Here is a 24,201-nt window from a genome sequence, read left to right as displayed (position 1 = left end):
ATCCACTTTATCATTTGCTACATATATCATTAAATATATGACTATTTTCTGAATCATTAAAGGGTAAGCTGAATATTATCATGGCTCTCGACACCTAAATATTTCAGTGGATATTTCCCAAGAATAGAGATATTGTCTTCTATATCCCTAGCACAGTTAGCAACATCATAAGTGTACATTGAAATAATAATGATGCAATCTACCGTCCATATTCCATATTTGTCAGTTGACCTTAATAACTTTTATATAGCACTTTTTCCTCAAATTTAAAGGCTTTACTTTAGGTCAGGTATTGCATTTAGGTGTTATGACTCTTTAGCTTCTATTAGTCTGGGGTATTTCTAAAGACTTATTTTTTTTAATCTTTTATCATATTTTTTGAAGCAAAGAGCCCTCCTTTTTTCATAGAATTCTTAGTTTGCTCTGGCTGCAGTAACAAGATATCATTGACAGGGTGTGAAAACAAAGAATTGATCTTCCCACGGTTTTGGATGCTGGAAGTCCAAGACCAAAGCACCAGAAAGGTCGGGGTCCAGTGGGGGCCCTCTCCCTCGCTAGCCTTTGGCTCCCTTCTCACTGTGTCCTTGCACAGAGAGAGAAAGAGAGAACACGCTCCCTGCTGGCTTTTCATTTAAGGGCACTAATATCAGACAGGCATTGCCCTCATGGCCTAATCCAATTTGACTCATTGCCCAAAGGCCGCATCTTCAAACACCATCACACTGGGGCTTAAGGCTTCAACATAGCAACTTTGAGGGGGATACATTCAGTCCATAATATGGAACATCCTTCATTTTGTAAAATAAATGCATTTTTAGATAGATTAGAAATGAAATGGCCTAAACCTATAAAGCAGTATTTTCTAAAGCTATTAAAGCAGAATAAAATCATAGCAGTTTCCCAAACTGAGTGCTCACGGAGCTGATATTTTATTGTGTTGAAACCCCAGTCATTACCAGCTAGTCTCTGTATTGGACTTTCTATTTCTGTGTCACCCTCATTCAAGAATGTGCCCCCTTCTGCCAACACAGTATTAAAATAGAAAAAGATTAGTCTCTACAGAAACACACTGTGTCTCAAGTATTTTTATGGAAGTCAGCCTATATCAGAACCATAGAATGTACTTCAATTCATTTTTAGACATCAAGTATTCAGAAATATTATTTCAGATCAGCACTTGGCTAATAAGAAAAAAGGGATTTTTTTTTCATGCAATTCCTGATCTTTTAATTTATTTGAGAGAGAGCACGCGTGCACATGCAGGGTGGGGGTGGGGGGAAGGACAGAGGGAGAGGAAGAGAGAAACCCAAGCAAACTGAGCTTGGAACACTGAGCATGGAACCATCATGGGGCTCAATCTCACAACCCTGAAATCAGACCTGCACCGAAACCAAGAGTCCATTGCTTAACCAACCGAGCCACCCACATGCCCCCGATCTTCTTTTTAAAGTCATTATAATACAGTATGTCTTTTCTGTACTTTGTTGAAATATTGCATCTTTATTTCCTTTCAGTATGTGTTAAGCAGTTATTCACAGTGAATGAATTGAATTCCATACTAGTATACTGTTTACTGTTCTTTACTGTTAATCTAAAATCTTTTACTTTTCAAATTTTAAGACAATTTTTCAGTTGTTCCAGTTAGGTATCACCTGGTTCAAATGCAGTTTCTTTTTATTTTTTGTTTTGTTTTGTTTTTAGAGAGAGAGAGAGAGAGCACACAAGAGGGGCTATGGTGTGGAAGGCTGGGAGGAGGAACAGAGGGAGAGAGAGACTCTCTCCGCGTTCAGTGGGGAGCCCCACTCAGGGTGATCTCACTCAGGTGGTCTCACCACCCTAAGATCATGACCTGAGCCAAAGTCAAGTCAAAGGCTTGACCACCTGAGCCACCCAGGCACCCCAAATGTAGTTTCTTTTAAAAATATATTTGTTAACCTAACATCCTTACATTATGTTTACTAGTGGACCCAAAACAGAACCCAACTCCATGTTTGACACCTTAAAACTTGACCTTCCTCAGTAACTGGAATCTGGGTATGCACCTTTTCCAAATATTTTTGAAAAATTAAAGCATCTCTTTATCTCTTACCTACAGAATTCAGTTTTCTTATTTTCAAGGTATATTCTAAAACAAACTACCCCAACGTTCAGTAAAATATGCCTCTTGGTGATCACAAAATGTTGATAATGTGGTCTAATTAAAGTCTAGAGAAGTTTACTCACTAAATAACAAATTTCCAAAATGATATTTTAAAATATACACATTAAGGAAAATTCTCATTTTTTCTTTTTAAACATCTTTTCTCTATTGATTCTGATTATTTCTTCCAAAGTTAGTAGTATTTTTTACATACTTTTCCAAAATTATCCAGTTTTTAGGCTATATTTGCTACATCTCACATTTTCTTAATTATTTAGCCTTTCCAATAGGGTATGTGTTACTGCATATCTTTTTTCCCCCTTTCCTTTGCACTGATTTCTCAACAAAGCAGAATTTTTTCTTTGTTTTTGTAAAACAAAAGTTCTGGAATAAAAATGACCCAACATGCCTAACATCTATTCATTTTTATTTTCTTCTATATATGAAGCAATTATTTGACCTGATTTGACATAATCTGGAAATAGAACTTCTTCTAACACCTGGTTTTGAATTTAAATCAGGGTTTTCTGAACTTTTAAATGTTCCTTTCTTCTTTCCATCAAGCGTGTTGACCATTTCATCTATTTGGAATCCTTTGATTCCATTTTGAAACAACATGGTCATGATATGGCTGTAAATGCTCAGATAATCTGAAATCGGGATTTTCTATGTTATGGTCTTCTATGATCCATAGGAAAATAAATGACCAAGATTTACCTTTTTTCCTATGTTAATGATGATGTCTATGGAAGAAGCAATGTCAAATTCACACTTGGAAGCTGTAATACTTCAATGTTAGTCCTTTTATTAAAGAATCTCTGCTGTTCTTGTGTTTCAACCTATTTATCTTGTCTTTTCCTTTTGGAGCTTCATAGTTAATTTCACAGCTGACCTCATATTGCTTGAATTTGTTAGGTTTCCTCCCTCCCTCCCTTCTTTGTTCCGTCTTTTTTTTTTTTTTTCCCCCAAAATGGCAGGCACACGGCATGCCTCCACAAGGGTATAATGTAGCATAAAGAGCCTGGACTTTGGAGTCCCAGCTTACTAATTCTGTGACCCAGGAGAAAGTAACCCATCATTAACATTTCTAAGGATATCTACATCAGAGAGTCTGTGTAAGATTGGGCAGGGTAATTTGTCTCATTTTTTTCTGGCAATGCAGTTAGTTAGGTGACTCTAGGGCATACAACACAACTACGTTGTATAAAATCTGACAAGCAAACACCCTTTTAAATGTATAAATGAGCTTGTAGGAAAGACAAATCCCTAAGGTCAAAAATGAAGAGGGAATCAAAAGTAGGGTGGTAGACAGCATGGACTGATCCAATGGCTTCCTTGAGGGCGTTTGCTGGCTCCATTACTAAAGAGTTTGCAGTGGGACAGTCATGTGGGAACAGGAACTACAACTGAAATACCCACATAAAATCACATACTGGATGGATATTCTCTGCCCCTCCAGATCCACTTTTCACCCATCTCCACCCAGTATCACTAGGCTCCCCTCCTCTGGCTTCCAGCTGGCCTTAGCCAATGAGGAGTAAGTTGGGAAAGAAGGAGAAGAGTGAGGTCAGGATATTTATTCTACTGTTTCCCGCCCTACACTGTCCCTTTGAAGTGGCCTTGTCCCATAACTCCACACCCCATGGAGGCCTGCCTTATACAGCTCTCTCCCCTGGGGTTCCAGGAACCTCTTTCCCTCTCATTCCTCGGTGCCTATGAGTGGTGACAGCACCACATGGTCAGCTTCAAGCTGCTGTGACTCCCAGTTGCCCCCTATACCTTCATAATCTATCCACATATGAAGAAATGCTCCTCGAACCTTTTCTGGCTGAGATTCTGGGACAAATCAAGACTCTCAAAGAGGTATGTGTTCAGGGAAAGGGGAGTCCAGGGAAAATGTAAAACCAACACCAAGAAATTAAAACCATACTTTACACTGCCCTGGAGTCCAAAAGCAACCCATCTCAGGTATCTACAGAGAAAGTCCGGCTAAATAGGAGATCACAGCCTTAAATGGTAAAACACCCAGGGAAAAAATCTTGCAATGGTGAGACCTGCAAAACAGACAGTAGGATTTAACTATCCAAGAGGGCTAGTTAACAGCATTACCCAATAAGGACTTAGAATTATTAAAGACACAGAAGAACACTTGAAAACATGAGACCAAAGAGAGTATGTAAGAAGACCAAGCACACCTGGAGAAGAACTCAAAAAATCCCAGGAAGGAAAAACATATAATCATTAAAAATGAAACCAAATGGCTAGATTATACAGAGGAAAAAGAGTTGACTGGAAGGTAGATAAGAGGAAAATGCCAAGAACTCAACAGCGAAAGGTATAGATGCAGGAAACAAAAGAAGGGGGTTAAGACACAAAGACTGGAATGCAAAGGTCTAACATATTTCTAATCAGAGTTTCTGGAATAGAAAATAGAAAAAGGATACCACAGGACACTGGGAGGGAAGGAGGTTGAAGATCTTAAAAGCAACCAGAAAGAAAAGACATTACCTATAGAAGAAATGCAGTTAAAGTGGAAGTTTTCTCCACAATAGGAATTGAAGCCAGGCGGCCAATGGAACAGAAACGTGTAGCTGATTAAGAAGCACACGGTAAATGCGCAAGACCCCTTGCTACACCTCTCAGCTGACTGCTTCCTTTTGAACAGGATGAGCTCTCCATACGTTACACAAACATATTTGTGCTCCTCAATGCAATCCAGCATTGGCATATTTCTTTTAATAGGAGTTAGGGCTTTTAAAAAAGATTTTATTTACTTACTTGAGAGAGAGAGAGAGAGGGAAGGAGGGAGAGAACAGGAGCGGAGAGAGCAACAGCAGGAGGGGGAGAAGCAGGCTCCCCGCTGAGCTGGGAGCCCCACACCGGGCTCCATTCCAGGACCCTGAGATCATGACCTGAGCCAAAGGCAGACGCTTAACTGACCGAACCACCCAGACACCCCACTAGTAGTTTAGTTTTTATCTAGTTAAACCCGTTCTTAACTAAAGCTGTTTTAACCTTCAAACAAGAAGCTGGAAGTAAAATGCAGAAATATTTTAATGCTTATTGAAAAATGCAATGGGAAAAATTGCATTGACGTTTCAGAGGATACAAACTAAAAAGAAATTAAGGAGTGTATAAAAGTGGTAGGAACCAGTGCCAGGAAAAAAAAAAAAAAAAAAAAAAAAACAAAACTACTACCTGGGACTTCTTTGCAAGAAAATAGCCAAAGGGTATGGACAGATAGTTGGAATAAGCAAACCTGAGAGAAAATATTCAACTCTGTTAATAGTTGAAAAAAACACATTAAAATATAGAGTTGTACATACTGTACATTAGCAAAATGTCAACAAATGATTATAGCCAGCTCTGGTAATTCTGTGGTAAACTTGGTATACTTAGATATTGCTAGAGGCATAGAAATTTATACATAACTAAAGGAAAAAAATTCAGTTCTGTAGTCACACTAGCCCATTTTGAGTGCCCAAAACCACATGAAGCTAGTGCCTCTCATACTGTTCGGCACAGACATCTCCATCGTCACAGGGAGTTCTACTGAACTGGGGGTTGGGGACAGACACAGTAGAAGTGATGGGTTTTTGAAGACAAACAGCTTCCCTTGTACTTGGTGATTCCAAGTTGTTCTCCAGTTCTTCAAGACTCTCCAGCTGTATCAATCGACCCTTCCACTAATATGTTACTCAGTCTCCTCTTAAACACTTGGTATTTTCAGACTTATTTTTCTAATCTAATAGGTATGAGATGATATTTCTCACTGATTTAAATTTGCATTTTCCTAATTACTAATTAGGTCAAGTATTTTTTTTCATGTATTTATTACCCTTTCAGATTTCCTCTTCAGGGAGCTTCCCGTTTGGTCTTTTCTTCCTGCACATTACCCTGTTGCAATGATTTAAAATGGGAAAATGTTTATGATATAGTGACAAGCTTAAAAAAAGAAAGGACAAGTTCTTAGTGTTTCTCTTCTAAGTCTTCCTCTTGGCTCCATGTAGACGGAGGGATTATTTTTCTTTATTCCTGCTATTATTTTTATTTCACATTATTCCTTTCTGGTAGAACACTGTGTGCTTGACCTAAAAAAAATCTGTGTCTCTGTGTGTGTGTGTGTGTGTGTGTGTGTGTGTGTAAAAGCAAGGATCGAGCAGTGAGAGAAAAACAACATTTCAAGATTTGTATCTTTAATTAGACTACATGTTTAAATTGCAAAGGAAACTGCCTTTCATAATTCAAGTAGAAGGAAATGAATTCGCGTATATTGCTTGGAGATTTCACATATTCATGATGTGGAAATTAACTTAAGCACACACCAGTCTAAGTAGTCAACTTGGAAAAGAAATGACATTCTTTAAAGAAGTGGAACAGCACTGTTTAAAAACAAAAACAAGATGAAGAGAAATGGGAGTGTAAAAACTGAACAGAAATTAATTCCTGCCCAGCCTGAGTCCTTGGGGAAAACGGGCCATGGTCCCTAGCATGTTCCGCAGCAGCAACAATATCCAGCACGTGGAACCTTCCACGCTAGTGAAATGCGGTTAAATCCCCATACGTACCCACGTGGATTTGTCCCCTATTGGTCCTTTCCCTCTGTTTTATTGTCAACTGGGCCCTTTTCTATTATTCTTTCATTTCCTGTCTAGATCAACTTCCCCAATACCCCTGTTAATGCTTTGCTGAACGTTTCCCACCCCTGATACAAGTGCTCTTTGCAGCAGGTAGGGAGAGAAGAAACAGGATTTTTTTTACCCCAACAAAGACAGACAGGAGCTGTCTTTCTACATGCTCCCGGAGACCACAGGCCCTTAGGTGATGCTGCAACCTCACATCCTCCAAGCAATTTTCGTCTGTTTATCTGTCAGGGATCTCTCCGGCATTTCAGGAGTGTGAGCTGGACTGTGCCTTTGTACATTCTCTGCGTTTCCCGCTTGCTTCCAAATGAGCACCCTTGTAAGTGATTTGTTCAGAGCAGGAGGCAGAGAGCCTCTGCCCTCACCAGTGGCCTCTCCACGCCGGGCTCTTTGTGAACTCATATAGTAATTCGTTGAGTGGGTGTGGCCGCATTTCCCTCTGCTTTGCAGTCAGATGTCAGTTCATTCTAAGGTGGTACAACATGAGTTATGGGACAGGAAATGAAAGAAGGCCACACTGAAGTAAAATTTATAAAACAAGATGTTTTTAAAATGAGGATAAATCCTGGCCAGGTAAAACCTGGAGCGTGAACGAAATGGGATTTGCAACTTGAATGCACACCCTTCAGGAGGCCTCTCAGAAGAATGTGCCAAGCCTGGCTTGACTTCCCAGGGGTGCTTGTATGCAGGAGGGCCTTATCACTGCAGTCCTAGAACCTCCCAGGGTCTTCCATCTGCTTAAGTTGGAGCTAAGGTGTGGGTTTGGATCTACTAACACTTCCCTAATGCGTTCCCTGAACACTATCTGGGAACATTTTTCTCTCCGTGGGCCTGAAACGTGTGGGGATGTTTCCTGAAGCTACTCTTCTGTGTAACAGACTTGGATTTGCAGCTGTGGGTCATGATTTGGGGGCACTCTATAGGGTCGTCTGCTTTAAATGTCAGCCTTACCACTGGCATGCTAACCAGATGACTTCTTTCCTTTGGATGCTGGATGCCTTCCCTGAAGGGTATGGCTGTAATAAGCTACCCCATTGCTTCACGAAGTGTGGTTCCTGAATCAGCGGGGAACTTATTAGAAATCAAATAACCAGGCCTCAGACCAGACCCACTGAACTGGAAACTCTAGGGACGGTGCCCAGCATTCTGGGGCTTAACAAGACTTCCAGGTGATTCTAATGCTCATTAAAGTTTGGGAGCCTCCTACTGAAGCCTGTGAACTTCAAACTGACATGGGCAAGAGGACATGAAAGAAGGTATTATAGTTTTGAACTTCATAGTCTGTTTCTAATTTCTAGTTTTGTGCATTTTTATATATGTAACATGTATACTATTATAATATGTACATGTATGTATAATAGTATATGTATTCCATATATGTATGGTTCATCAATAAATTTGCACTGTCTACTAGAAGTTCATGTTTAATTTTGTTACTGACAGAGATGCATGATATACAAGTCCGAAGACTACTTGTATAACATTTAAAAACACTTATGCTTTAAATCCAACTGAGCTATTAGCCACCAATAATGTCACACATTTGTGTTACTATATTTTTCTCCTTAGTTCTAAAATGCTTTGCACGTAATTTATAATGCTTATTCTCCTGTTGTGCAGAGAACACTCACATTCCCAGTAAAGTGAGAAAAACGGGCCTCCGTGTTGTGTCCTAGACTCTTTGCCTGTCCTTGAACAAAGGAGAGACCAGCGATGACCCGTGAACAACGTCAATGGCACCTCCCCACGTCCCCCTCGGCGCATTCCTCAAATCTGCATGCAGGAAAGGGTACAAAGAGCGAGAAAGAGGATTCTGTGCCCAGTCCTTGCCATGTCCTTTTCCCACTCCCCTTGCTTGGCTTAGATGGAGGAATCCCTGGGGTCTGGGGAGGCACTCTGTTCTCGCTCCTCACTCCCCAACAAATACCAGCTTGCACTAGCCCGGTGGGCCTCCTGTGTTACACACTCATGCTCCCTTTGTCTTCGTATTCCTGAGCTACCCAGAAAATACCGCTGTGCGCTTATTATAAACGGGAAAGTGGGGGAACTAGGAGTAGGGCTGACTTTTAAGCCACAATAATTTAGGAGCTCAACAAAGAAAAAGAAAAAAAAAATGGTTATTTCCTTCTTAGCATAATATGCACATAAAGCATGCTCTCCAAAACTATGTGTGGCATGAATGAACAAACACATAAATACGGTTCGGTTCCTGAGCGCTGAGTTCTAATACATAGCCGCTAAAAGCATAAATCCAGGTTTGAGTCTTCTCACGGCACTTAATATTTCTGCGACCTTGAGGAAGTCCCATTACCTCTCTTAAGCCTCATTTCCTTTGCTCTGTAAATTAGGGATAAGGATACCAAGCACTCCATAGACTCATTGTGAGGATTAAATGAGATATAAGAGCTTAGCGTGATATCTGGCACAAAATCAATCCCCAGGAAATGTGAGCTATGTTGTATGTTGCTAGCGCTGAATCAAATGCTGAAAAGGAGTAAATTGTATTCCTCCCCTTCGGTCGTCTGTCAGGGAAGCTCACAACCCCCCCCCCTTTTTTTTCCCTAGCTCAGGCCAATGATCTTACATAATCTATGCTATTTTGAAATCAAAAGTAATGCCTTAGGGCACCTGGGTGGCTCAGTGGGTTAAGCCTCTGCCTTCGGCTTAGGTCATGATCTCAGGGTCCTGGGATGGAGCCCCACACAGAGCCCCACACATCGGCCTCTGCTCAGCAGGGAGCCTGCTTCCCCCTCTCTCTCTGCCTGCCTCTCCACCTACTTGTGATCTCTTGCACTCTGTCAAATAAATAAATAAATAATCTTTAAAAAAAAATGTAATGACTTTACTAGAGAGACTGACCTAAACATTTGTTAATCGCTATCTCCTCCAGCCCGTATATCTGTATGCCTGGAAGAGCTGTTTTTGTTCTGAGCTACTGTAACTCCTGGCCGAGGTGAAGAGTCCTTTCATTCCGTTTCACCTCACGGTACACTGTCCTTCATCATTAAGAGAGAAGGGGGAAATTCTGCATAGATCTCCACACAGGAGCCTTTTAGTTGAAAACTTGATGGCAGTAAAATGATACCACATGAAGGAAGGGCTAAAAGACTGCAAGTTTTCTATCACTGTTTAGAAAAATTAATTTGTCAGAGGAGACTTGATAGCATGTTACCATCAAAAAAAAAAAATCACAGGATAATAACGGAAGTTTCCACAAACTCTGAAAAAAAGGACTCGAGGAAAAGTAACTCTTTCCTCTCCCCACCCCGATTCGCCCTTTGTGAATAATGGGAAATCAATAAATATGATTTAATAAGGAAGAAGAAGGCCTGTGACAAAGGTGTAAAGATGCCAAGGCAAAAAAGTACCAAAATTGCTTCCCTGAAACAATTCTGCTCATTTGTGCTTCTTATAATCACATAATTCCCATCTCTGGCTTGATTTAAATATTTTCAGTACTGTATGAAATAGGCATTACCATCTTAATTCAGTATTTCAGGCAGCAAGACTTTGAGAAATTTGCCCAAGGTCACAGTTAAAGTCATGAAATGGAGATATAAATCCCAAACCACTTACGGCTTCATGTGGAGGATGGAAAGGGGCCTTTATGTTCATCTCTTTTCCTTCTTCGAGAAAATGCAAATTACTGCCATAAAGTGGACCCCTTGCTCCCCGGATCACTTAACCACTGCTCTTCCTTCACTGACTAGTACACTCTGAAGTGACCAGCCTTGCCCCTCTGAGACCACTGGATCTGTTGCACAGAGTCAGATAAGGGTCAGCTATGAATGTTCAGTTGATTCATTTCAAAAAACAGGGACTGAGAACCTTCAGCAAACCAGGCACTATGCTAGGGGTTTGGGAACCAAAAATAATGGATAAAACTTCCTGCTCCTAAGGCTATCGGTCTGGAAGGAAATAGACCAAAATGATAATAATGGACACCTCTGGCATTGGTTTAAGTCATCTTTTCCTCTTTTCTCCTACCTACATAAAATGTCTAGTAATGTGTGTTACTTTTATAGACTAGCTTAAAGAAAAGAGAGGGCACTGCAAGAGAAGAAAGTATTAAGGAACTGATCTCTAACAGTGAAAAGATGACAAAGGCAGAGCCAGCAGTGTAACCCCAGCCTTCTGACTCCTTACACCCTAGAGGCACTACTGTGTAAAGCCACTTTGGGGAACTCTTTAATTGAGAACCTGCTATGATGCAGGCTATCTGATACATAATCTGGAAGTTACAGAGATAAATAAGATCAACTTTCCAGGGGAAAAATGGTGGATTATGATATTTTCCAAGTGTACAGATACTGCTCTTACCTGTGTGTATGAAGTTTTGCCTTTTTGGGCAGCAACTATCTATCATATCCATCTAGAAATGCACACGGCCATACTGGCATGAAAGGTGTCATCTTTTGAGAGCTACGCAGAAAACACAAATTATCATTGCATGCCAACAGAAAGACAGAATAACCCCACAGAATCCTATTAGATCTAATATCCAAAGAACCTCTGCAATCGGGTGGGAGTCTAAAGCTGAGAAAGTCAACTGCAAAATGCTACGTAAGTCTTAAGGCTTCTCAAAGTCCTTCACATGAACCAGAGAGGGGGCACCTGGGTGGCCCAGTGGGTTAAGCTTCCACCTTAGGCTCAGGTCACGATCCTGGGGTCCTGGGATCCGGCGGGGTTCCCTGCTCGATGGGAAGCCTGCTTCTCTCTCCCCCACTCCCCCTGCTTGTGTTCCCTTTTTTTGCTGTGTCTCTATTCATCAAATAAATAAATAAAATCTTTAAAAAAAAAAAATGAACCAGAGGGCTGAAGTCCTAGCCCATAGCAGAAGCTCTGTTGTATCTGTTGTTATAATGTGACACACGGATGCCAGAAATGCCAACTTTCTACTCTATTCCTGAATCCTCCCCACAGAGCCTTCCTGGTTGAATCCTTTCATGACGCCAAAAAGGGATAATTTCAGGCCGTGTGAGCCACACTTTGGACTCCCCTTGTCTCTTGTCACCCTTCAGCCCATCACCCTAAATAGCCTCTCACATGTAGGAGGAGGCCTTTGGCACTGACGACAAGGGATGTGACTGTTTTTCTCTAATTATACAACTCATACGTCATCACTACGTATTCAAGTATTGGTCAAGTATTGATCATTTTGTGCTGTTACAGATAAATGAGATAAGTTATCAAAAACTCTCTTGTGGATAAACGGAATGAGTTAAATTTGCTCAGCCGGGTTATCTGAGGTTGTTTTAAAACTGTGTTATCATTTTGGCTAGATCGTTGAACCCCTAGTTTTAGCTAAAGGGAAATATGACATCCCCTAAAATAATGACATGATTAAGAATGAAGGGCTGAATGCCATTTAAATAAACCAACAGTTTAATATATTGAGCCCTAAAATTCTGGGGGATAAAAGCAGGAATTAACTGCAAGCTGCAATTAATGACCCAGACTTTGAATATAATGAAACGTAATGAGCTGAATTCTTTCCAGTGTAACACATGATAATTGAATGATAATTGACCTTTGAAGATCACTGGTATCAGGTGAAAACAGGATGCATCAGAGGATGAAAATCCTGATTTTCGATGCAAAAAATATTTTCCAATTACAATGTGAAAACCTACATATGCTTAATTTAAATATAAATATATACATAAGTACATATTTAAAATTAAACTGATCCCGGCTCAAGTCAGGGGGCTATGGCTTTGTTGGAAGCACAGAACCCCCTGCTGACTGTCACCCCAGCAGACAGGCAAGAACCCAAGACTCAATCAGCCACATGCTTCTCTTTGTGAGCCTCTATGAATCCCAAGACCTGGGAGACCGGAGCTAAAGAGCTATTTGCAGACCCCATATGACACCCAACGAGAGACCATCAAGAGAAAAACGCTGAGAGGTTCAGAGAGGAAAAATGGAAGTTCCAGGAGATTCTCAAGCCAGAAAGGATAAAGGGCGGGGAGGCAGGCCAAGACAGGATAAGAAAGATATTTCATTTTGGAGAGTGAAGAAATATTGCTTTGTAAATGTTAGCTTTCCCTGATCGATAAACATGAGTCTCGAGTATCAAGCAACGGAAGTCATAATGTGCAGCCCATTAACTCCTTCAGCCTCTAATGCCCCGAGAAATACCCGGAAAGTCCCTTCACAATCACCACAAAAGTCATCCCCTCTTCCCACCCCTGCCCAAGAACGCCTTAAACAGTGACATTTAAAATAAATAAAAGATGATTTATAATTCAGGAGTCATACTTTTAGTCTTCATTATTAAGTATCGTAATGTCAGGAAACTGATGGCTATTGATTTTTTTAAGTGTTTAAATACAGTTTTTACTCTTCAAATGGAAAAAAAAAATGAGTAAGATGCTCAGTAATACTACCCATTATTTATCCACTCTCCCTTCTGGCTCATGGGGAAATGCCAAAGGTCCTGCTGGAGGGCAAACCAAAAGCCACAGGCAGATGAAGACCAGAACAGAGCCCTCAATCAGAAAAGGCTCTCGGGCTCCGGAGGCTTTGCATAAAGGCACCTGAAGAAACCACCCACAGATAATTAAGGTGCACTGCACATTTCACTTTGCTGTTCAAAGTCACGTCTCATTTCTGACTGAACCCCCAACAGCTCCCGGGCGGAGTTTCATCCCAACTCTTGTTCGGTGGTGAGGAAATCCTGGAGCCCTGCGTTCCCATGGAATGGCATGCTGGCAAGTGAGGGGAGTTACTGCAATGACTTCTTCTAAGGCTCCTGGGGGGAACTAGACTTGCTAGGACTCTCTCTGAAGATCCTGCCACCAAAGAGACTGCCACCGAAAACATAAGCTTCATGAGAACTCTCTGAAGAGAGTGTATGAGAAAAATGGAAACAAGTGGGAAAGTCAACTGTTACATATATACAGATACCTTGAAAAATGCTTCTGTTCTTCTGATTAACTAGGCTCCTTCTTTTTTAGAAAGAGATTTTATGTCTTTATCTGAGAGAGAGAGAGAGCATGAGCAGGGGGCGGGCGGGTGGGGGGCGTGGGAGCAGAAGGAGAAGGAGAGAGACAAGTAGACGCCCCACAGAGTGCAGAGCCTGACCCGGGGCTCAATCCCAGGACCCTGAAATCATGACCTGAGTCAAAGTCAGAGGCGGAACTGACTGAGCCACCCAGCGGCCCCTAAATTGACTCCTCTTTTTATTACAGTGCTTACTTTGGTGTAAAAGAGTACAGTCATTTAGTAGGTACTCAGACCTTATTCTGTGTTTAGGAACTTGGCTAGAACTTGTTAATTATGCTTAAGAATTTGAAAGCTAAAATAATACCTGGGGAACACACACACACGCATTTGTGCCTTCTCTGTCCTCTAACTATCCATTGATCACTTGTGCTATGAAGCCACCTTGAGAAGTCTCCTGCATGGAAAATATAGGAAGGCAGGCCTCTGCATCGGTCACTGCATGTGACCCAGACCAAGGGTATACATGTTGTTAAGTGGAATCCATCTGAGAGGAAACCACTGGGGGGTACTCAGAGACATCCTGGAGCTTGCTATCCTGGGGTAAGTCAGTTAATCCCCATCCTCCCTAGCTATTTGCTCTGAAAAATAAAGCAAAGGATATCACCCCCTTCCCTCATGCTGTTTGGCTCCCTGAGTCTTTCCTTGCCGTTTTGCCTCATAGCCGGCGACAGAAGTGATTCTGTAAAGAGAAACTGGGATCTCTCTGCTGCAAGCTCGGATTCTGGTTTCCATCTCCGGGAGCTGACAAACCCCAAGTGTTCATCTGTCATCACCCAAATCTGTGAAATGCTGAGGGGTTGTCAGTGGGGTCACATCTTTTTTTCTCAGTCTAATGGCATGTTTATTTAACCAAAGTCCATATTTGGGAACTGTAAGCAAATAAAGAATGTTGCAGAATAACAGATAATTTTTAAAACCAAAGACTGCACTCCAGCATAATGCTAAGTAAACACAACTTTGATGTGTTAAGATGGATGGCAGCCAGCTTCAAACAATCCGTCACAGTTCTTCCTTGTTTTCCCACACAGGATCTCACTTGATCCTTGCGAGCCCCTTAAGGTACTTAAATTGTGAATTGCCGTTACCCCTATTTCGCAGCTGAGGAAACTGAGTCTCAGAGACGTTAACATGGTTTTCCTAGGATCACAGTTCTAAGCAGCAAAGTCTATATTTAGAGCGAAGGGTTTTTTTTCTTTTTAAGATTTTATTTATTTATTCGACAGAGAGAGAGAGAGATCACAAATAGGCAGAGAGAGAGGGGGAAGAAGGCTCCCCGTGGTGCAGAGAGCCCGATGTGGGGCTCGATCCCAGCACCCTGAGATCATGATGTGAGCCAAAGGCAGAGGCTTAACCCACTGAGCCACCCAGGTGCCCCTAGAGCTGAGTTTTCTGACTCCAGACCCACTCCCCTGTTTTCATGTCTTGCTGCCTTCAAATGAATATACAAATCATGACTTTGGGCACAGACTTTCAAAACAACAAAAATTTTGCTGTTTTTTATTTATTTGACAGAGAGATCACAAGTAGGCAGAGGCAGGCAGAGAGAGAGGGAAGCAGGTTCCCCGCTGAGCAGAGAGCCCGATGTGGGGCTCAATCCCAGGACCCTGAGATCATGGCCCGAGCCTAAGGCAGATGCTTAACCACTGAGCCATCCAGGCGCCTCCAAAATTTTGCTGTTTTTTAAAAAGCCGGTAGCAGCAACATAGAACGCCAAAATCTGGCAACCTTGACAAAAGAACGGACAGATGTGGGGCAGAAGTATTTCCTAACCAAAATCCCTAGTGCGTCCACACTGTAACTTGACTTTACTAGTCATAAAGTTTCTTTTTTTTTTCCTATTGATTTGTTCAACTTATGCCATGTAATTATTTGGGGAACTATAAATCCTTGGACGGCAAGTAAATACCCACCACCTAGATTCTACAATTAACATTCTTTTACACTTCCTTTAACGCGTTATCGCTCTGTCTGTCCATTCCTCTAACCACCCAGCAACCCATATTATTTTCCTGAAGTTGCAGATATCAGTAACGTTTACCCCTAAGGAGTTTGGCTTGCATATCATTCATTAGAATTCAGTATTTGCTGATGGTTCTTATTTTTTTTAGTAAAATTTGCATATAATCAAATATATAAATCTTAAGTGTACCATCCAGTAAGTTTTGTCAAATGTATATACCCATGTAACTCAAACCTCTGTCTAGACAGGGAATCTTAACCTCCACCCCAGAAAGTTCTTTCTCCTCATGCCCCTTCCCAGATTCCCTCTGCACCACTATCCTAATCTTTATCACTGACAATCAGTTTTATCTCTTTGAGAACGACATATAAATGGGGTCATACAGTATTTACTCTTTGGTGTAAGGATTTTCTCTCTCAAGATTCTGTGTTTGAGAGTCATTGATGTTGTTTTGTGTATCACTTTACTCCTTTTAAGTGTTGAGCATTACTCTACTGTAAGAATATACTAGGTTCTTTATATCCACTCTCCTCTAGATGGGCTCTTTGCAGTTTTTAGGTATTCTAACAAAGACTACTAAGAACAGTCGTATAGAGATCTTTCTGTGGCTATGTTTTCATTGCTCTTGTTAAATACCTAGAAATGGAATTGCCAGGTCAAAAGAAGGTATGTTTAGTGTCGTAGGAAACTCCCCAAACCCTTTTCAAGGCAGTTGTACTGTTTTAACTCACATCACCAGTGTATGAGAGTCTCTGTTGCTCACATCATCAGCAACATTTGGTGTTTTCAGTCTTTTTAATTTTAGCCGTTCTGGTGGGTGTTTATCATATTACTTTTTGAATTACCCAACAAGAATATCCACCAAGTATACCTACACTTGCATTATCAAGGGCATCTTGGGCAATATTTATATTTATAAATATTTTATTTATATTTATAGCCCACTAGTACTATATACCAGTTCAGGCTTCTTAAGCCACGTGATTAAGACATTAAATCTCAGGCGCTTGGGTGGCTCAGTCGGTTAAGCGTCTGCCTTCGGCTCAGATCCCGGAAGTGCTGGTATCGAGTCCCACATCATGCTCCCTGCTCAGCAGGGAGTCTGCTTCTCCCTCTGACCCTTTCCCCTCTCATGCTCTTTCTCACTCTCTCTCAAATTAAAAAAAAGAAAGAAAGAAAGAAATTAAATCTTGATTCTCCTCCTTTAGGACTGAAAGGTTCATTATTTGACAGTTATTTAAACAATTTTGGCTTCAACCTGAGCTCCAGTTCACTGAATATCATTAATCTTTAGGATGTTTTTCATTAACACTAAGACTTTCAAATTCATCAAAATGATCAGGTTAGGTCTTGACTTACACTCATTAGAAAAATAAGGAAATAAGCACAACCTAGTCACTAACCTATAAAATGGCTTTGACTGAATTACATCGGCACCACCGCAGCGGTCACTCTCTTAGACCTAAACGTGTTATTAATAAGAGTGAGTCCATTTAGATGAAACTTAAGTAATAGGTGGTAAAGTTTTCTCCCAGTTAAATTGCTTCCAGTTGCTGGAGGAAGTCATAGGCCTAATTGTTACTTTTATTTTTTTTAAGATTTTATTTATTTATTTGACAGACAGATCACAAGTAGGCAGAGAGAGAGAAGTGAGGATGCAGGCTCCCCGCTGAGCAGAGAGCCCGACGCGGGGCCCGATCCCAGGACCCTGGGATCATGACCTGAGCCGAAGGCAGAGGCTTTAACCCACTGAGCCACCCAGGCGCCCCGGCCTAATTGTTTCTTAATGCAAATTCTTCCTCAGGCCTTCTAATTGATCCTTAGAAAGTTTTCAAGCTTTTACACCGTTGTTTTCTTGGCTTTTGCTGCATTCTGCCTGCTCTAACTTTATTGCTTATTTGTCATGAAAATAACCTACGTGATCTTAATGCTCATCAAAAACGTATTTCGGTCCACTGCTCATAACATTAGACGTAAGTCATCTGGCATTCTGTCTTGTAATGAACGTTTAGTAAGCAGTAGCAGTAATGCAGCCAAGAGCTTGGAAGTGGGAGAAATAAACTGTACACATCTTGAAGCTGACGGAACCTGGTCAAGGCATCTCGTGGAACACTAACACGAATGATACGTTAACTTTTCCACTGCTCTTTAACTTTTCTTCATACTTCAATTCTCCAAGATATTAAAGGCTACTGTGCAAGGATACATAAGAATTTTTGAACTGGAAAATTTATAATGCAACCTTAGTATCGATTAATTTTTGTTGGGCAGATTATATTTCTGGTGGCACCTATTAGGTTCCCTCCCGTAACATCTAGAAGAGCAAGATGCTTCCACGGTTTTGAGAATTCCCTGGTTACAGAGGCAGTAGGGAGATGGCACCTGAGGGAATGTGATGAACTAGGCATTTTAATCTCTGTCCTGACTTGCCTTTTTCAGGAGCACTAAATGCACAGCTTTATCGCTCACTGTGTAGCTGTAAGATAATAAAATATACTGGTTCTTATGATATGTTAATATGGTAATCATTTGTTTAAATTACATAAATTGTCACCTATACATGAGTTTGCCTATTTGGGGAACTAACCACTAGGCACATATTTTGTACTTCTGAAAATAAAAATACTCTATGGCTTGAAATGATATTACAGTGACTAATTGTCCCACACATCAAATGTGCAATATATACCACAGATTTATCATAGGTTTCTTCTTCTTCTTTTTTTTATTTTTAACGTGCCTATGTGCCAGCAGGGCCAATGTTATACACAGGTGAAAAGATTCTGGGATGACAGTCAGGAAAAACCTGACTGCCTTAATATATTTTTCCGCTAGCCTGCCTTAGGGATGAGACACTTATCTTCAGATTTTCCTATCAAAATTAATGTATTAGCAGGTAATGCATGAATATCACTTTTTATTAAACAAACCATTAATGCCCACTATTCCTCCAGAGTCTGGCAGAACCCAAAGGGATGGAACACAGTCAGAGACATTTGAAAGGCTGAAGGTGATATGAAGGAGCGAGACACTGTCTGTGCGGTGGTGGTGAGGGGGGAGGAAGAACCCCGGGGAGCGGGAGGACAGCTGGAGGGTGAAAGGCACCTGTGGGAGGAAGCTCTGAAAGAAAATCTAGAACTTTTGCAAAAGAGACACTTGTTTGCAACATTAGCCTAGGGCTGGACCCATAAGACACAAATAAGAAACTAACGTCATTTATTTTCCAGAGAAAGTCAAATTTTGCATGTAAGCTCTTTTGAGGCACTTTGTTGTGACACAGGACAGACAGAATAACTTTGCAGTCATCCATAGTACCGAGACAAAAAAATGGTGCATTTTTCTGTTACATAAGCCAGATAGTTAGATAAACTCTAGTTCATCTACTAAATAAGTATGGAAAATGAAAATTGATTATCATTGTAAAGTGCTGCGTAAATGCAAATTCTTTTTACTGTGAGTCCACAGCTTAAATAAAAATCAAGTCATCATTCTTTTCTGATAATTGTCCCTAACATTTTGCCAGCGACCACTTTATAAAGGAATCAAATCCAAATGCTGCATTATTTAATCAGATTTCATTGCATTCTAAATGATCGGGGATAGAAATAAAGGTAACACGTTAGGACATGTGACAGAGCTCACTTCTAGGCTACTTCCATTTCTAATGTATCTCTAAATTTTATCCCTTTTATTTAGTTTGCTTTATTCAGTACATGCTATTTTAATGGCATAAAAAGATTTCAATGACAACTAATTATTCCCTTAATAAAAATAAAAGTGATCACTCCATGTTTTATCATATTCCCATTTATCCATTGTTGTAAAAGATTTTATTTATTTATTTGAGAGAAACAGAAAGAGCATGAGTGGTATGGGGGTGCAGGAGGAGGAGGCAGAGGGAGAGGGAGAAGCAGACTCCCTGCTGAGCAGGGAGCCCAATGTGAGGCTCAATCCCAGGACCTCCAGATTGTGACCTGAGCCAAAGGTAGATGCTTAACTGACTGAACCACCCAGGCGCCCCCCATTTGTACATTCTATCAGAATCAATAGAGAAAGGCTCATGGACTTGAGAATAAATTTTAGAGCATAAGTTCAGTAATTAATTAGCTTTAGATTGTTAAGCATAATTATTAGAATTGTATAACTTTTCTTTTTCATGAAATTTTTATGCTTTCATTAAAATCAGTTGGCCTTTTATAAATTAACTATAGCAAACAATAAAGGAATATTCTTCAGACTGAGACAAAAGACCTTGCTCAAAATAATTGATATCTTGGCTCTCTAATCATATTATTCTAGGGTCTTAATATTAAAAAGCTTTCATGGTTAATAATTGAATAGCTCTTTGTTAGTTTCTCTAAAAATAAGAGTTTTTAATCTCTTTTTGTGGCTAGGAGAGTCTTATGACTTAAAAATATTTTGGAAATTTGTTTCAACGCTTAAATGGAAAATGATACTTTCAATTACTTAAAACATTTATGATTTTAAGCTCCCAGCAGAAATCTGCTGCTAAGGGGAAAAAAAAATTAAGAGCTGTTAGTCAGAAAGACGGTTATATAAGAACTGTGACATTGGTCATTGCTATGAAAGCAGGAAGTCGTCCTATATTTTAGAGTCAAGGCTTAAAGGAATCTTTATCGAGCATTTTCCCCTCTCGGAGCTGAGACAAATGGCTGAGGAGTGAAATCTTAAGAAATGCTCACGGCTTTTCTCCTTCATTCTGTTGCAGCCCGGAAGATGGTGAGATCCATCCAGAAATCTGTCGGCTTTATATCCAGCTGCAGTGCTGCTTAGAAATGTACACAACAGAGATGCTCAAATCCATATGTCTGCTGGGGTCTCTTCAGTTTCACCGAAAAGGTATCTGCCTTTAGCATACTACCATAAACACTGATGTTACACAAAAGCTTATCTTTTCCAAAGGCCTGTAAGCACCCTGCCGTACACACAGTGGGGATGGATGTCAATGTCCAGGAAGCATTTGATACAAATTAATCAAAGAAATCTATACCAGTACTAAGTGCCTAAGAACACGGGTCATCTTGAACAGAAACTGTGGTAGAAACTGTTCTCAGATGTAGTCTTTTACCACCGGCGAACATGACTTCGGTTACAATCAGCACAGAGAGCAAAAATATGTAACGATCTTCCTAGGGGTAAATGCCATCCAAGACGGCTGCTCTTTCCCTAAATGAATTTGGCTGCAAGACGACAAATTACATATTATGTCTCAAAGATTTAAAAATAGGGGGAACTCAACCAACAATAGGGAGGCATATGAGTAACAGAAAAATCTCCTTCCTTGACTTAAACTATAAAGGAACACATTGGCTAAAATGGCTGAAACGTCCAGAGATGGCAGTGACTTTAGCGTGGTCTCATCAAGCTTTTGACCCACACGCCGAATGATACCCTTCCTTCTCCTGGGTGGTGGCCTCACCCTCACACTGCTTTCCCCCACATGAGCAGAGGGATCCCCACAGTTCCAGTCATCACATCTGCCTACTAAAAGATCCACACAGAGAATTTCTCCCCACCAGAGACTCAGATGTGTCGTGAGCTTCATTCTGATTGGACCAGGTGGGATCATGGGTCTATGCCTGAACCAATCACTTTAGCCAGAGGGATGAATTATACCGATTGATTTAGGCAATCAAAGCCCATTCCTGGATCTAAGACAGGAGTCCACACTACCCAACCATTGGCCATTACATGATGGGAGCAGGTGGAATAGAACACATGCTAGGGAGGAAACCAAAAGTTTCTGTCAGTGGAGGATTCAAGCTCTATTTCTTTCCTCATTCATTGCACAGTAATTTATTGGAAAGCTCCTGAATGCAAACACTTTTTGCGTGAGCTCAAAAGGAAAGGATGATGTATAGAAGGTAATCCTTACCTGTAATTTAAATCCAGAGTGAGAAGAACCCCCTATAATATTCAGTGAAAATCTTATAGAAAGGGTGAGGCTTGAGCTAGGTTAGGAAGATAAAGTTCAAGCAGGGAAGGAAAAAGAAGGACCTTGCAAGGGAAGAAGCAGTTAAAGTAGAGATTTGACATCAAATGCGCATGGAATTTGGGGGGAAGTAAACGGCATGACAAAGAACTTGTAAAAATCAAATCTTGTGTATTCATGGATATATGCACAAGGCAGAACTAAAAATAGGATTATGCTACACTGCTCCCGAGAGAGAACATTTTCTTGAAACACGAGTATTGTTTTTTTTTTCCTTTTTCCTTCTTTAAAAAAAAAAAAAGAAGAAGACTTTAGTTATTTATTTGAGAGAGAGCACACAAGCTGGGGAGAGCAGTAGAGGGACTAGCAGACTCCCCACCAAGCAGGGGGCCCGATGGGGGACTCGATCTCAGGACCCTGAGATCATGACCTGAGCTGAAGGCAGATGCTTAGCAGACTGAGCCACCCAGGTACCCTCCTTTTTCCTTCTAAAGGCAGAACTTTCAACAGCTTTTTTTTTTTTTTTAACTTCTGTTATTACTGCAAGTGAACATGTTAGGAGAGATGAGGTCCTAGACACTCCTGATGCCTGATCAGAAAACTGAATACTCATCATATACACTGATGGCCATTCAAATAAGTTGTCCCTGGCCCAGCGTCTTCTCTTTTCCTGTCTGCTCTCAATCTCTGTCTCTGTCTCTCTCTCCTTCTCTCTCTCTCTCACATACACACATTCTCACATAAACTCACATATACAGATTATATACAGAGTATGTACAGAGCACATTTTCACTCTTTTTAATTATGGTTGAACAGAACAAAATAGTTTTTTCCCCGAGGTCTGCACTGGCTACTCTTACATATTTTATCTCACAGCCATGAGGCCACGGGAATTGCCCTTGTTGATGGCGTGTCCGCAACACCCAGTGTCCTCCAGCTCCACTCTCACTCTAACTCCTCAGGGTGCCACTTGGTCTCCTGCCATCCACTCCTACTCTGTCTTCTCACGATTGGCTTTTGAAAGAAGGACCCTTCTCTGCTAGCTCTCTGGTCAGAAGGAAAAGGTAGGGGCACCTGGGTGGCTCATTCCATTGAACTTCCAACTTGATTTCAGCTCAGGTCATGATCTCAGGGTGGTGTGATCGAGCCCCTCAAGGAGCCTCACTCAAGTGCAGAGGCTGCTTGTCCCCTTTCCGCCCCCCTCTGTTCCTCCTCCCCCTTACCCTTGCTCATGCACTCTCTCTCTAAGATAAAAGAAAAAACAAAACATCAAAAAAAACCCTAAAAAACTAAAAAGGAGTCCCTCATCCCAGTTTGTTCCTTATTGTATTTGGTCTTGAGCACACAAGTAAAAAACACATCCCCTCTTAACTGATCAGCTCATTTGGTCTTCACTTCCTGCTGCCTTCACTGTCAGTCTCTGATCTGCTTCTTTCCCTGCCTCTTCTTTTAAAAATAAGACCCCCTGGAAAAAGAAAAAAAAAAAAAAAGTCCCCCTGCTCTCTGCTCTAGCACCCAGCCTTCTATGTCCGACTCTAAAAAGAATCTGCCTGATAACACCGTTGATTGCTCCCACATGTAGGATTAAGGCTGCGCTTGGACATCTATTTTATTCTTCTAAAATCAGCATTACTTAAAGTGCAAATCCTTAGCAAATCTGCTTCAAAATTATCCAGGATGCTGAATAAACACACAGGCTCATGGACCCTGCCCAGGACCTACGGAATCAGAATCTCCAGGGGCATTCCGGGTGATTGTGAAACACAGTGAGGAATGAGAGCTGTTGCTCTACCTGGAAAGGAAAGGAAATCACCCCACAGCGTGAATACAAATGAAAACTTCCAATTCCTTAACTTGCCATTCCCTAGTCACCTAAGTATATGCTTTCAACTTTTTCTCTGCTTTCTTCTTTATCACCCAAGGTGATGAAAAGCAAACACCAAAGTAGTAGGTATCTCTGATGCACAGAGCTGTGGGTGACGACCGGTGCTTTCTCCGCCAGCCCTTGACATGACCTTGACATCAAGCTGTTGTTCCCAAAGTTCAGCCTCTGCACTAGCAGTACCAGCTTCCCTGTTAGAAATGCAAATTCTTTGGTCCCACCCTAGGCCTATTGAATCAGAAACCCCTCAATTTACTTTTTTGCTTCTTGACAAAAATTAAAAGAACAATTCATGGAGACGTTTCTTTAACTGAATACATTTGTAACCTTCTCTAATCACCATCTATAATCAGCAAACCATACTTATTTACTCTTTTCAAGTATGTATATACCATCTACCCCTGGTCAGCCTCCTGTGTTTCCAGAAAACCCCTCCAAGAGCTGTCTTATGGATTGTTGCCTCTCTCTGAGTACCCATAGAGGTAAGGCGCAATGAGGAGAAGGACATTTTCTTATCAGTGACCTCTTCAAACTAGACATAAAGACAATAGTCTTATTTAAAATCTAAAAACAACACCAAAAATGGAAATAAGTCACTAAAAGTAGACCCCCCCC

At 41.0% G+C, this 24,201-nt stretch overlaps 1 protein-coding gene across 2 annotated transcripts in view; it reads left to right on the top strand.

Moving 5' to 3' along the window:
* RGS7BP (regulator of G protein signaling 7 binding protein) overlaps positions 1-24,201 on the top strand; it is a 94,794-nt gene that overhangs the window by 39,276 nt on the left and 31,317 nt on the right. For both annotated transcript variants that reach the window (XM_080804251.1, XM_080804252.1), the window contains exon 3: positions 20,481-20,611. In XM_080804251.1, coding sequence (XP_080660377.1) covers positions 20,481-20,611 — 131 coding nt within the window. The remainder of the gene's footprint in view (positions 1-20,480; positions 20,612-24,201) is intronic.

The sequence above is a fragment of the Martes martes genome, assembly GCF_963455335.1.
Source record: "Martes martes genome assembly, chromosome: 5".
Classification (NCBI taxonomy): Eukaryota; Metazoa; Chordata; class Mammalia; order Carnivora; family Mustelidae; genus Martes; species Martes martes.
Note: the sequence above shows the minus strand (reverse complement) of the source record. Positions and strands in the feature narration are given on the sequence as shown.